We start from the raw sequence: 15,265 nt of genomic DNA on the forward strand, positions 1-15,265 counted from the left end.
CGCAAAGGAGGTCGATCTCAGTTCTGTTTATATTACGCCATTATTTTTGCATGCATACCTCAGAGAAAAAGTTCAAAATCACAGGACCTCTAAACAAGCCAGAAAAGATTGGAGAAAGTGCTTAATTTCAAAACAATAATGCTAGTACAAATTGTTCTTTTGCTAACTAAAAACAGAACTGAGTAAACAACAGGCAGAGTCTTTGCAGGGAAAATAAACAATGTCCTCTTTAGAAAATGAGACATGTCCTATGAGGACAGAGCTGCTGACCGTTGAATCTCACGGGACAATCTCACAACATGCTGAATAATGACACCAGCTAAATCATAGCCAATAATTGAATATCTTCTAAGCTGATGATGGCGTGAGAATAAAAATCATATCTGGGCTCAGTGTTCCAATTTGAATTATGTTGTGTACAGCGTGCATGTGTTTGGTCACCAGTTTGCTGTTTTTATTCCGTCCCGATTTCAACTATTTTGTACAACATTCCTTGTATTATTGCTCCAGGACTGAGACTGATGGAGGGAGAAGATTGATGGGATGTGTGCAGTCCGCAGGCTAGCTCTTTAGGGAATTACAAGGCATGCATTTACTGTGCATTTGAGCTGTCAAATGAAACCCGACTTTTACTGCAGTCTGCAGCAGATAAACAATAGATTGCATCTTTGCTTTATAGGTGTAGGTTTTCTATTTTCCAAGACAACAGAATATGCATGATATATGCTAAATTTAAAGGAGTGCAGATGGGTAGATGAAGCCGTGTACCCCTATATTCTGATCTGAATGTGCAGTGCTTGTATGTGTGTGTGTTTTATGGTTAAATCGTCCTAAGGCAACAAAGTGCAAAAGGAACACAGCAAGACAATTAGCTTCATCTGGGCCAAGCCCTGGGCCATCCCTTCTCTAGAGGAGTATTGGCTTACAGATAGCAGCGGTGGTCTTTCCTTTGAGTTTATTTATCAAGGGATTGCCCAGTAAAGTCAAGGGAACTTTCTCAGCCCCCTGTTACCTCAAGCACTGTGGGATGGGGTTCCTGTGGGGCTTTTTTTCAGTCACAGAATATCTATATGTTCCACTTCATAGTTTCAGTTAAATGTGAATAAATGAACAGATGAGGGGGGGAATAAAGTGTTGGTACAGGAAAAAAGTGTTCCCTGAAATAAAGTAAAAGAGACGATGCTAAGTTGCACCACTGATTGTTTATCACACGGTAACAGAATCCTAATTTTAACTTTGATTATTAAATGTTTCATTTACTTAAAGAAAAATGACAATATTTAATATTTTGTGCCACCATCTTTTGCAGGATTCACCAGAAATTGACAAAGTAGTTCACAATGAGATGCCAGCATTTGCCCACAGGTAGATTTGCCTATTTGACTACTACTCAGGTAGCATTCTCCCTGAGTGCTCAAGCTGCCTCGCCACCAATCAAAACTGAGGTCTTTAAAATATTTCAAAATCAATGCTTAACATTTGTCTATGTAAATACAGAACTTAAAGCTTCAGTACAGTATGTAATATGTATAAAAGTTGGAGGAAAATGGAATATGTGTTGGAGTATGAGCAGCACCACACTGAGGGTGATTGATATTGCACACACCCTCCACCTGGCTAAGATTGGTGGTTTCTAGTTAGCATTGGGAGAAAGCAGATTACCTTACATTTTCTCACAAATTTTTGTATCATACCATACTACCATAGCATAGTGACAGTTTCAACAAGTATGTAAAACATGTTTTTTATTAAAGTTACATACAGCAGCTGTAAGGCGACATGGCAAAAACATGCAACTTTTGGTCTTGTCCGCATGTATTTTGTGCTTGAGTAAACTGAAAGGCTAATAGCACCAAGGTACTAACTAACTTAGTTTGAAGTGACTATAATTCAGGGATTAACAGTCTCACTATGCACCGACATGTCTGTTATTTTAGAACAGTGGTCTCAAACTACAGTCCTCCAGGGCCGGTGTCCTGCAACTTTTAGATGTCTCTGCTTCAGAACACCTGACTCCAACTCTGTAGAGTTTGACTGCATGCAAGTGAGGCTGTTTTGCCATTTATTTCAAGCGTGTAGGACAAGGGACACATCTAAAAGTTGCAAGTCAACAACTCTTGAGTACTTGAGTTTGAGATCATTATTTTAGAACATCTTTATAAAATAAACCATGGCAAAAAGTTTCCTACAAATATTTACACATTATTTATTTACAGTATGTATAATTTTATGTTTTTCCCCATTTTGATTTATATTTGATTTGTAAATTTTATAAACACAACTCTGTTAATTTGAGTTTTATCACTGTTCTTCTCTTTATGTGGCATTAAAAATCGGTGCTTCATAAGGTTTCAGAAGGCAATGTTTTGAGATTAACAGCTAAAACGTAATAACAGAAGCAAAGCAGAAACATTTTTTGTGGAAATGATCAAAGCTCTTAAGGACAGTAATTTGGCACAAATGTTCCTATCAGAACAAGCAAGCAAACTGAACAAGATAACTGAGTAAATAGCAGTTCATAGATTTATTTGGTATTCATTTTTGCTTTTGTTTCTAAACAAAAGAAAAGAAAAAAAGGAAAAACTCCAGTAGCCAGGCACGAGAAATCTCTTCCAGATTTGTTTTGGCCAGTTTGTTGTTTTTTTACATTTTCCAACAAGAACCCCATGGCAGCTTGTAATTTCACATCATATGTGGAGCTTTTACTGCTGCGTGCTATTATATTTGTGTAATTGTGCAAAAAATTATTTCCACTCCTAATTGCAGGATGTCAAAAGTCCCATGAAGTAACTATTTCCACTTCTTTTGTATTGCTTTTAGGTTAAAACTGAACAAATCACCAGTATTTCAGGGCCGATTTAGCAAGGAGATGAGTCGAAAAAAAAAGGTATTCATGATTTGTCCCTGCAGGACACAAACACTGGAGCTTTTGGTCACATTAACTTTTGTCTGTAGGAAGGATAAAGCCAGAGAAATACCTTTTGTCTTTATTTTGGAGGAGCCGCAGTGTTGTGGTGGAGGCCTTGAGGTTAAACAAGCAGACATGTGACTGGATGGTTGCCAGCAGAAATTCTGGAGCATCTGGGAGAATTTGGGTACGTTTAGGGAATATGAGAATTTATCTCCTTCCTCAGCAGCACTGTTAGGTTGTGTTTTTAGGTTAATCATAGAAGTGGGGATTAAATGTTGACTTTATTCAGCCACTGTGGAAAACCAATACTTCTGAACCATTGTACTTTTTTTCCCCATCCGAATGACAGATGGCAAGGAAAGTGTATGAAAAAACTATAATTACCGATGAATAAAGAAATTGGCAGTTGACCAAAGTGGGACAATTATCAAGCAGATTAGTCCTGACCAGTCACTGGCAAGAAACTCAACAACTCAATTGTATTTTCTGATCAGCAAGCACAATGTCATGCCAAAGAAAACACTTTTCCAAATATAATGAGTGAAGTCAGAGGACACTCAGAAGGTGTAAAAGGTTTTAAAAGTAAACCATTTTTTCAGCAATGAGTTGAGACAAGTCTGTGATTCATTCAGGCTGTGAGAGAGTGAGACAGTTTTATTAATTTGATCTTTCAACCTCTGTGTTATGAAACATGTTGGATTTGGAAATGTTTTCAGCATTTTGGAAATTTCAGAGGTAAGATAATGACCCAAGGCAGGGGTCCCCAAACTTTCTCCTGTGAGGGCCACATAACTTGTCCCTTCTCTGATGGGGGGCCGGGGTCAGTTTGTAACAGAAAAAGTGTGACGATTGTAAGAGTGCTAAACATAAAAATGTATTGTTTTTCAGAAAGCACAATCAAATAACCTTTTCTGGATTCTTCAAAGAACAAAAGTCAGGAAATAACACTATTTATGAAATAAATAATAACCAAATAACACTGGGTTCTCCACATAAAAAAAAGGGTTAGGGTCAATTATATGCATGTATAAAATAGTTACTAACTAGTAGTTAATAATAAATAAAGTTCATTACTAAGGAACATTTATTTTATTGCAAAAGTCCAACTTATCAAATAAAAATGCACATATATGAAAATACTCTGGTATTGTTCAGGGGGCCGGACCAAATGTGGAGGCGGGCCGCATCTGGCCTGCGGGCCGTAGTTTGGGGACCACTGACCCAAGGGAATGAATAGAAAAATTGGTGTTTAGAATTAGTAATGCCAGTATTGGATGCTAAATACATTGTAATGAGAACTCCAACAACATGCAGTCTTTCTTTTGAACATTAGTACAATAGTATTTTACAGCAACTGCTCTGTCTCTCACACAGCACACACACAAACATGTTTAAGGCAGACGAACTAAAAAAAATGTTTTGAATGCTGTTTTTACATCACTTTACTTTTAGTAATTTATGAAAATCTGAGACACCAAATGTTGGTGCCTGTAGATCAAAGTTTTACAGATTGTTATGGGTGCATCTCCAACAACATGACCACATTTTAAATATGATGTATTTTAAAGTTGTATCTGGTGATGCAGGAATGCTTTTAATAACAAAAGTTGTCTGTTGTAAATAAGAGAACTTTACCTTTAAGAATAAAGATACCATTGGTGGAATTTAAGTGAATACATTAGCCCAGAATTAAATTTTACAGGACAATTAAAATCTAGAGATGGGACAGTGATTTTTTAGTGTACTGCATTAACTACAAAAAAACTCAAAAATCCAGTAGGCCACTTCATAAAACAAACATCTAAATGCCTCAATCAGACTCAGACCACTTAATCAGAAAAATATTCACTGCCTCTTCTTAGTTGGAAAGCCTTCAAGATGGGAGTGTAGACAGCTTACAACATCAATCCTCTGGCCCTTCTTCCCATCTGTCTCTCTCTGACACTTCTTCAATGTTGCCTTTTTAAAGTCTCCGTCATTCTTTCTAAATCATGCTGTCTGCATCACTCCGTCTCTGTCAAGCAGTCCTCCACACACTGCCTATTTCTCTCTTCTTTCAGATAAAGTCGGGCTAATTAAAGAGCGCTGCAGCTGCGTGTATATCACACTGGGCAAATTCCAATCTGCAATAAAGCAAGCCGAGCTTCCCTCACAAAGCTGACGCTTGTTTATCCTGATTCAATCATTTGCAGATGATGAGAAAATGCAACCCGTGGGTATTTAAAATATGGAAGAGACTGTGCAATTTTCATTCAGTTTTGTAAATTTTTTGGAGTAAAGATACTTGTAACAAAATGTGCCAAAACATTTGTGTAATTTCAAATGTTGGGAGAATTGTCTCAAAAAGAGAAGAACAAGGGCTAAAATGAAATCTGGTTTGTCTGGGTTACTGTGGAACATACGAGGGTAAAAAAAGAAGTCTGTGAAGAGAAACACTGTGAATCCGTGCGATCGTTTGAAGTCTTCCAATGCACCAGCAGTTACCACTAAAATCATAACACAGATGTGTTAGGCATTTGTGTTAACTTTACAACAGCTGCCGTCAACATCATCATGCCAAGATTAAAGGAGACTTTTAAAAAAGCATTTTCTCATGCATGACAACATACACTCGGGTCGTTGACGTCCATGTAAACCAAAAAAAGGAAGAGATTACCCTATTCCTTAAACAGTTTGATGTTACTTTTCCAAGTCAAAATCAAGTTATCCATCCTAATCATCCTCATATTTTTAACTTTGTCCTATTTTAGCTTTAGTCCTTTTCCCATTAAATACATGCAAGTGGAAGGTCAAAAGTTATTTTTTATTGGTTTGCTGCTACCTCCAAACCAACATCCAAAGTTCTTGCACTTAAAAAGTAAAAATAGGCAGTTGTCATCATTTTGAATTTTGGATCTAATTTTTAAGTTGCAACATAGCAAAGTTCAGGTTTTGTCATTGTGCTGTTTCAAAAACTATAAGAATTGTTGTTATTCATTTGCCTCAGATGAAAAAAAGCATCATATCTGCTCATTTACAACCTTCCCTTCTCTTGTATCCTCCCTTTATGTGAAAGTCAGTTTAGCTCAGCTTAAAAATCTGCAAGAAAAAAAATCACACTAATCTAAATATTTCATATTCATAGATAATGAACCACTTGTACACAAAATATAGGATTTGTTACAGTCGCATTACTAATTAAAATAATCAAATTTTTAAATAATCACTGATTGGGTCAAAGAGGAAAACTGTACACTGAAAACAACAGTTTTGTATTCTTATAACCTAATTAGTAGTAACTTGTTAGATTTGAAGACAGTGTAAGAAAAACTGTGGACACAGTAGTTAAGGGCTGCTGCATGCTATCATAATATTCAAATTTGGTCAGGCTAAAAAGAAAGGTCAGATCAGGGACAAGTGTGTGCAAGCAACTGAAGACATCTACAATCATTAGCTAATGGACTGATAAGTAAATCTCCCTGGATGATTAGAAGTGGAACTAAAATGTGCAAACACTCAAATTAAACATTAGGACTTCAATGACAAAGTCTGTACGGCAATTCATTTATTGACTTTTTCTCTCATTTGGTTATCTTCATTCCTTTAAAACTACATCAGCCTATAAATAAAGTTTATAAAAGTAATAAAGTGTGAGTAAAGTGCAGAATTCCAAGATCTAGATTGTCAGTGTTAACAAAATATTACTGGTGTTGAATCACAGTTGGTTAAGTTTCAAAGCTACAACAGTGCCTATCAGGAAAACTCAACATAATCGAACTCAACATAATCGATGTAATTTTCAAGTAGCTAGTAGTAGCTAGTAGTAGTAGTAGTAACATTTGCATGCCAATAATTGTTAGATTTTGTAATTAGCAGGACAATTACAAATACAAAATCCTAGTATTTGGATTTCGGCATAGATGTCATGTTTATTTTACACTGAAATTTATTTTTCTGGGGAAAAATTAAATATGTAGAATTGTTCAAAGTATTTGTCTTAGAATTTCTCTTTGCGTTTTATGCTATTTTGTAAAAATGAAGAATCAAATGTAAAAAAAAATACAAATGTCAAATAATTTGATATTAACAACCCTACTGCCCACTGAAGTAATGCTTAGTTTCTCCTAAAAAGGATTTAGTTGAAGTAACTTTCTAAGGCATGCCTGCAAATCTTCTTGAAGTCTGTAGATACTTCAATACCTCTATTTTTATTTCAGTATTGGACTTTAGTCAAATGGTGTTGCAGGAATGTCAAGTGGAGTACATAAACCTGGCTATTAATTCCTTGAGCTGCACCACGATTATGATTTGCTCATAAGCACACAATAACTAAACGAAACTACAAGAGAACATTTGCCTCCCATGTTAAAATGTTAATATTTCTGGCAATCTTTACCAAGCAGTTACTATTAAATTTCCTTTCAGGTTAAATAAGCTATAACATTTTTATCACCTTGTCAATAAATCGCAGTCTCTAACCTGTCAAGCACAGCAAACAGAAATTTTGTAAAACGAATTCAACAAGTCAGTATTCATAGAAAGAAAACATAGCTAAACACCATTTCCACCAGGGCCCAATAAGAGTACTTTTTATTACTGGAATCTGTCCAACTTTCTCTTAATTGTGGCAACTTGGCATAATCCTACCCCAGGCTCCCAAAATATACATGACCACATCGCTTCTGTCTTGTGCTCATGCTCTCACCGCAGAATGAGTTCCTAAAAGCAAATGATATCCAACATTCTTCATAAGCCTTAAAATGTAAAGAGCACACATAAAATTTTTTGATGTAAAGTCCTACAGTGAATAGTAGAAGTTATCACTCTGCAAACCATCAAGTGTAACTAAAGAGTCATTATATTTTCTTTTATACTGATTTCTGCTTTATGCAGATTCTGCTTCTTTGTGTGTAACTTTTAGAAAAACTGCATGCTTATGTACTGCATTGCAGTACAATAAAGCAATTTCTTTTGGTTTGTGGTAAATACAAGAAACCTGCCTGGAGTGAGAAACATTTCAAACTATTTACAGGTATCACATTTTTAGCCTTATAAATCTGTGGTTTCAAAGATAATAATCTAAAGATGGGTGATAAATGGGCTAAGGGGTATGTTTTTCTTTTTCTGAGTGATTGTTGGCATGTAACAATTAGCACTTCTCTAACAGGTCACTGTGATTTCATTAAGTCATATGTGAGAACACAGATAAAAGGAAGCTTTTGTTTCTAAACTCTTAATTACCTCCTTTAGCTGCACTGACTTTTTTTGTTTCTTAACATCAAACTAAATCAGATATAATAAATCTAAAAATGTATATTCCTAACAACCTAAAATTATTAGGTTTATAAAATACTACACAAAGTATGCTGGGATATAATTTAAGATGAATATGGATGGAGAGTTCTGGCTGATGAATTGGTGTAAAAAAGAAACTGCCAACTCAAACTGATTTATTTGTTTGCTTATTTCTATAAACCATGACTCTGTCTGAGGGTATGGATATGCATCCAGGATGTATTGTTAAATAAAAATCACAACTTTCACAGTGGATTTAACTGTAGGATTTCCATTGCAAGAACTGTCTTCATGTGAGAATGGGAACAATATAAAATATGAGTTATAGGCACATATAACATAAAGCATATGGTTGCAATCACACCATGTGAAATCCAAAAAGTATGAGGTTTGATATTTGAGACCACTGCATTATTCTCAATGACAAATAATATTGTGCTTGTCAGAACCTAAACAACAATGATGAATTTAAGATGCATTGCCAATTTTGGAACACTTGGCAAAGTGCTCTGTTTGAATAAATATTCTTTTTCTTGGATTAGTTTCAGCACCAACATTAAGGCAGTGTTCAGGTTTTTTTGTAAGACTTGTGAACAAAATACTCACAGACCACGAGCAACCAAAAATGTATTTCTAATTCTTACACTTAACCCTAACAAGGTAAAGGGATTAAACAAAGAAGTATATATATATATATACATATATAAAGAGCTTAGTTGCTTTGGAGCAAACTATTAAGGTTTTGATAGATATTTTATTTGTGTGTACTTACTGTAGCAGTAATGAGTGGACCATGGATCTGTGCATAGAGCAATGCTTCGTTAACATGCCCTCTGACACCCAGCATGGCCAGCTCCAGGCTGTGGTGCCCAGCCATCACAAGAGTTAGTTTCTTCAAGGAGCTAATATATATCCTCCAAGGCTGATCCAGCTCTGCCGTACTTGCTAAGCAGCCCCTCATTACATTCAAGCAGTAGCCGGCACAGGGCTTGATCAGTGTTAAGCCTCTGCAGTGGGAGCAGTACACCATCTTTGCCAGACCTTTTACACAATCTCTACTAAGGTTGGCATGTTCTGTTGCATTGATGACCTCCAGTCCTTTATCCAAGGCGAGACTCAGTTGCCTGCCAGCCTCCAACACCTCAGCCAGTTCCTGAGCCATGGTGACAGGATAATTCCCGAAAGGCTTCACATCCTGTCTGATCATACGCAGACAGTCACCCATTGTGCTGCTTGTTGTCACACTCCCTCCAATGCCTGGATTTATAAGTCGTGTATACACAAGAGGGAAGATGTTGTTAAAAAACTTGTGAATGGTCATCTCAACGGAAATGTTGGCTCCACGTAGGTATAGGGAGAGAGAAGAAAACAGTTGATTCACATGGGGCAAGGCCTGACGGGACAGGGATGAGTAGGTTCCCTCCAATAGTGAACTTAGGTGACCTTGAGAGAATGACAGGAGGTACTGAAACATGTCTGCAAGGAGAGGAGAAAATGAACAGAAAAAATATGTAAGAAGGAATTATAAACACAGAACATTTCATTTTTAATGAAAAGGATAGACTCATATATTTTTAAGAAAGAAGCTATAAAGATTTACATTGCCTGAATTGCAACGAGTAACTTCTTGCAAATTAAGAAACCTTAACTGAGCAGACGGACAGACTGAACACATATTTTGTCTCATTGTTTAATACATTAAAATGTCAGGTCATAACAAAGTCCTGTATTTTATTATGACACTTTATTTCGTGTAGGTTTATTGAAGACTTTTATTGATTACTGTGAAAATTGTCCTGAAATAAATTTAAAAAAATTGACCTTAGTGAGTCCTGGCATTGTGTCCTTGGAATACACCTTAAACCACAGGAATATATAAAAAAATATTACTGAGAGAAAAAAAAAAAACATTATTTAATTTAATCAGATCTAATACTGACCTCACTTTTGGACACATAACTTTGCTTAACTAAAACATGACTAAATGCAGCAGACCGAGGTCATGCAGTTTAAGTCATGTTTTTTTTTATTCCAGGCAAAACATCTTCACATTTTTTTCTCACATTTCAGGCTTTACTAACACACTCCATTATTGTATTTTTATGACTCTGCCAGGATAAAATGTAAATTGGTTATTTCACATTACAATTCAAAATGACCTAATATGAATTTGACTGACCACTCAGGCTGTCCCTTCCAAACATCCCATGCTTTTATATCCCTACAAACTTTCTCCTCTCCCCATGACCCACTGTGTCTTCACTTTATGCCATATTTCCGACATGCCACTTCCCATCATACATTCTTCCCTGGGCATATATATATACTCATGTAAGTTTGTGTATGCATGTGCTAGATGCAACACTACTCTCTGGGGTGTGATGTAAGCTTGAAAGCATGACAGGACATGAAGGAGCAGCAGCAACTGTACAGAAACTGAGACCTGAGAACTCGGGTGCCAGGACACACACAATATTCAACACTATGACCACACACACCTACATGCACACACCCCGACACGCACGCACGTATGCATGCACAGACATCCACAGTTTGTCTTTTTACTTTTACTAGGATTTTGCATCAACTTGCATTCATTTTTCATACATTTCTATAGCTTAACCCAGACAGTTAGGTTAGGTTACACCTAACCTTTACCAATACATGCCTAATCCTAAGCCTAACCTAAACTCAATTCATATCCTAGTCCTAAACCTAAAACCTAACCTAAAAACAGCACCTTTTCTGATGGGATCCGGGCTTTGGGCCTAAAAGTAACAGTAAGTCGTCACAACATAGCTTTTGTTGGAAAAAATGGCCCTTAGACTGTATCAAAAACAAGGCTACATACACTCATGCATTTCTAAAATAAGAATATACCTGCACTGACTCCCAATGTTACATGCAACAGCTAACTTAAAAGAATTACTGATGTGCTCTGGAATTTTTTTAGATTGCCGTATGTTACATTCATTCATGAGAGAGTCATTCCAGTGTAGATTCTACTTCAGCTAAGAGCTTGTTAGCAAGTGTGTGTGTGGGAGTGTGCATGTGCGTGTTAATGCTTTTGTGTTTTTTGCATGTGCCCTGCCCCTCCCAGGTCACAGACAGAAGGATAACAACAGTCATGTCCTCATGAACAGCTGCACTAATAGGAGTACTGTCTGTGACACTTAGGGACTCCCCAATCGCCAGTAAAAGGTACAACTTATTTGTAAAGCCCCTGAAAACACCAAGGAAGTTTGCACTCAAAAAAACATGAGATGGTAATTGAAAATGGTGAAGGCTAGGGACAGATATAAGGCAAATCCATGTGGAAAGAAAAAGAGGAGTACGGAATATAGGCCACACAGAGATGTCGAAGGGGATAAAAACACCAGAAATAGAGAAGGTGAAGATTAATTTTTACAAAAACTACGAAAAAGTTAAAAAGATATTTTCATCCAACCTTGCTGTCTCTTAATGCCCCATGGAGCCTTCAGGAGTGTTAAGTATGCTACTATGTCTGAAGGTCAAGGCTGCAAGGGTGAATGTCTGTTGTTACAACACATCAGAAAATGGTTAAACAGCACTAAAAACACGTAAGCTCCAGATGCTTGTTTCACTCTGTTTCCGTCCTCAGCTATTCTGTGTTTTAGCTGTTTTAACAAAGAGAGTGGCACATATGTGAAAAATGAAAAAAACAAAAAAGTCAGAGACAAAGAAAGCCAGGAAAATAGAAAAAAAACTCCATTAAACTTTTTAAACAAGGAATGACAACTACTGTACAAGATGTCTCCACCTTGTGAACATACTGACATCTGGATCCATTTGGCTCTTGGCCTGGAGCACTTCCCCGTCTCTCCATGGATTTTACTTCAAACATGTACTTCTGAAGGAAGGACATGTTGTTACTTTAAAGATTTAGATTTTCTTCCGCTTAGACACAGGAGAAACAAACAAGACATAGCAGGTTCCAACAACAACTTCTGCTCTCTGCAGGTGAAGAATGAGGCGTAAAATATAACACTGCTGGGTGGCCTTGCTAAAACACCTGTATTTACACCTGTTCAGACACACACAGGCTGACGGTGTCATCAGAGACATCTTTCAGTTCAATGATAACTCTGTAAAATGCTCTGGAAAACTGGGATACACCTTATTTTCCAGTGGGGAGTACAAGTCTTGCCAAACTAGTCAGACTACTTAAAAGTTTTTCACATTGTTTGTTGGCACAACCAAAACTTCAATGTATTTTTTTAGGAATTTTATGTGATAGTCCAACACACAAGTAGCATGTAATTGTATACAACTTTCTAAACTATTTTTAAAGTACTATATATGGTGAAAACTAACACTGCCCATTATCCTGAATGCACCATGCCCACTGGCAAAATTAGATTGCTGGGATACTTTTCAAGACTGCTAGTCAAAACTGATGGAGAAATGGATGGAACTGAATAGAATAGACAGAGTAGAATAGAAAGTCATTTATATATTTTATTTGACCTTTATTTTTACATGTTGTCTCATTGAGATCCAAGATCAGAGAGACAAGTTTTGAAAAGACAAACAAAAACACAGCAGCTAACCAACTAAGGAATTTAACTGAATTAAATAAGCTAATAAAGTATGAGCTAAAAACAAAAACAAGGTTCAAAAGATTTCTCATTTTGTTATAAAAGAAATTTGAATTGTCCCAAAGGACAAAGGACATAGTTTCAAACTCCTGTAGAGTTCAGGTTGTAAACAACCCCGAGTTTTGACCATACTACTGGAATATTCCTTGATTGGACTGTCAGAGTGAAAAGTATGAGGACAAGTAAGGTGGGAACAATCCAAGAATAGTTTTATAGATATAATGTACCAATGCTTGAGTCAATGCATGAATCAAACTGATAATTATGGCCAGCTCACCTGAAAATATAAATTACAGTGGCGAGTGAAAGATTTACATCCTGTAATAAACCCTAATGCACCATGATAGACAGTATCCAACATATGTAGACAGGTGACAGGTGCTTTTGTATAAACAACATCACAGTAATCTAACAGGGGAAGCAAGGTCATTAAAACAAGGTGCTTCCTAGCACTGAAAGAAAAACATGATCTATTTCTAAAGTAATTTGTTCCTCATTATCTTAGCAGCAAAGTGAAAACCAAACACATTTAAAAACAATACCAAAAACAAAATAATCTAAAACTATGCTAAATTGTTCAATAAATAGAAAATATGTATAAAGATTACAGGACACAGATGCTAAAAATACATTCACCATACATTTTTATGGCAACATAAAAATGCACAGAAATGTAACAAAGGAATATGTTGTTTTTTGTGTGGTTTTATTTTGCAAAGTATTTTTGTCCTGCCCACTACCTGACTCACAAATCTGACTTGTCATTCTGCAAGTCAATTGAGAAATCTCCTAAACATTTGTTTTAGATTCTCAGTACCATTGTATGAAAGTCAGTTGGCTCAGATTGTTCTCTCTGACCACCCTATCTAAATTTGGATGTGACCACGTTCAATTTAGACAAGCATTTGTTGGTGGCTATCCTCACATTTTATTGCTTCCCGTCTGTGTTTCTCTCGGGAAATGAAAGGCAGTTTAAATGTGGTCAGGTTGCATGGGGCAATTTTCTTTCATTTAAATGAAAGTCCTAAACACAAAAATTAAAGTCACAAAGCTGTAAAACAGAAAATGTCAGAACAATTAGAGATGCCTGCAGTTGTTGTTTCTATTTGATTGGAATAAACAAGGAAAATATTCTGTATCCCATAGTCCTGCAATGGGCTAAAGTGAGTACAAATTTATGACTATGAAATTAGGTATTACACAATATCTTTCCATCAGTCTGAAGCCAAAATTGTTCACTGCGAACACTTGGTTTGAATTACAAAAACCCAACTTTGGTTGACATTCTGCACAGCATACCCCATGTTTAACTGGCACAATTTAACTTAAGTGTCACCATAGTGAAGCTGCCACAATCAGACTCAAAATAAGCATAGCAGTATGTCTGTGGTTTCAGTCACAACTATAGTGTTTATTGCCTTTGCTGTGATTGGCTCTGATTTCTCCACAAATACATTATATTCTATGACTAGTAAAAGAGGTAGTTGTATTAGTAGCAGTTTCTCCTGTTGCAGCAACAGCTACAATTACTACTTGGGGATGTTTAACACTCTCATGTGAATACTTTTCTGCAAAGAAAACAGCTGACTTGCTGTACTACTTTGGTTTCAATAGTGAAAGCACTTGGTACAACACAGCCATGCTTATGAGGAATCAGCTTCCTTCAGTGCAGTTCATATATTTTCAATGAAACAACCAACTGTTACTCCCAGTACATTATTTTTGTGTTACATGCATACTTAAAACCAAATGTTTACATACACTGTATAGAAAGACACAGAACTATGTTCTCTCTCATTGTCTGATCAAAAAGAACAATCCTACCAAAAAAAAACTACCAAAAAACATTATCTGCGTTTTCTCAAGTGCCAAAATATTGACAAATTTATGAGATTACATGTTTTTCTTTTTCCCCTTTCTCACATTAAATTACTATGCATTTAAATATTTTGGGATTTGCCAGGATGATGATATCTTGCCTTTGTAAGGTTGTAAGCTGATAGGTAAATTTACAACCTTTGACTAAATTGGTGAAACCCCTTTGGTGGAATTTCAAAGCATATGTCAATCATACCCTTTATTATGTGTTATCATTGGAAATTTAAAAAAAACTTAGTCAAGATATCAGGAAGAGAACTGTGGACCTCCAAAACTCTGATTCATCCTTTGGTATAATTTCCAGATGTCTAAAGGTGCTGTGGTAATCTGTTCAAACAACTGGCCAAAATTTTAGTGAACTATTATGAGTTGAAAATAAGTCTATGTAAACATATGTTAGATACAGTAATAAAGCATCCTCTCAAAATATTTTTAATTACAGTGGCATTTAGCAAATAGAAATATTTTTGGCAATCTTTAATGACCTAAAATAAGAAATGCTTAGTCTCAGTTAATGTCAGACAGTGAGAAAAGAAGGCCATGTGTATTTTTACGCAGTGCATGAAAATTTATGTTTTAAATG

General features: G+C 36.1%; 1 protein-coding gene across 2 annotated transcripts in view; it reads right to left on the minus strand.

Annotated features, from left to right (window-relative positions):
- LOC106699901 (glypican-5-like) overlaps window positions 1-15,265 on the minus strand; it is a 102,223-nt gene that overhangs the window by 64,018 nt on the left and 22,940 nt on the right. For both annotated transcript variants that reach the window (XM_023336010.1, XM_023336009.1), the window contains exon 3: window positions 8,958-9,661. In XM_023336010.1, coding sequence (XP_023191778.1) covers window positions 8,958-9,661 — 704 coding nt within the window. The remainder of the gene's footprint in view (window positions 1-8,957; window positions 9,662-15,265) is intronic.

Source organism: Xiphophorus maculatus, chromosome 6 (assembly GCF_002775205.1).
Source record: "Xiphophorus maculatus strain JP 163 A chromosome 6, X_maculatus-5.0-male, whole genome shotgun sequence".
Lineage (NCBI taxonomy): Eukaryota > Metazoa > Chordata > Actinopteri > Cyprinodontiformes > Poeciliidae > Xiphophorus > Xiphophorus maculatus.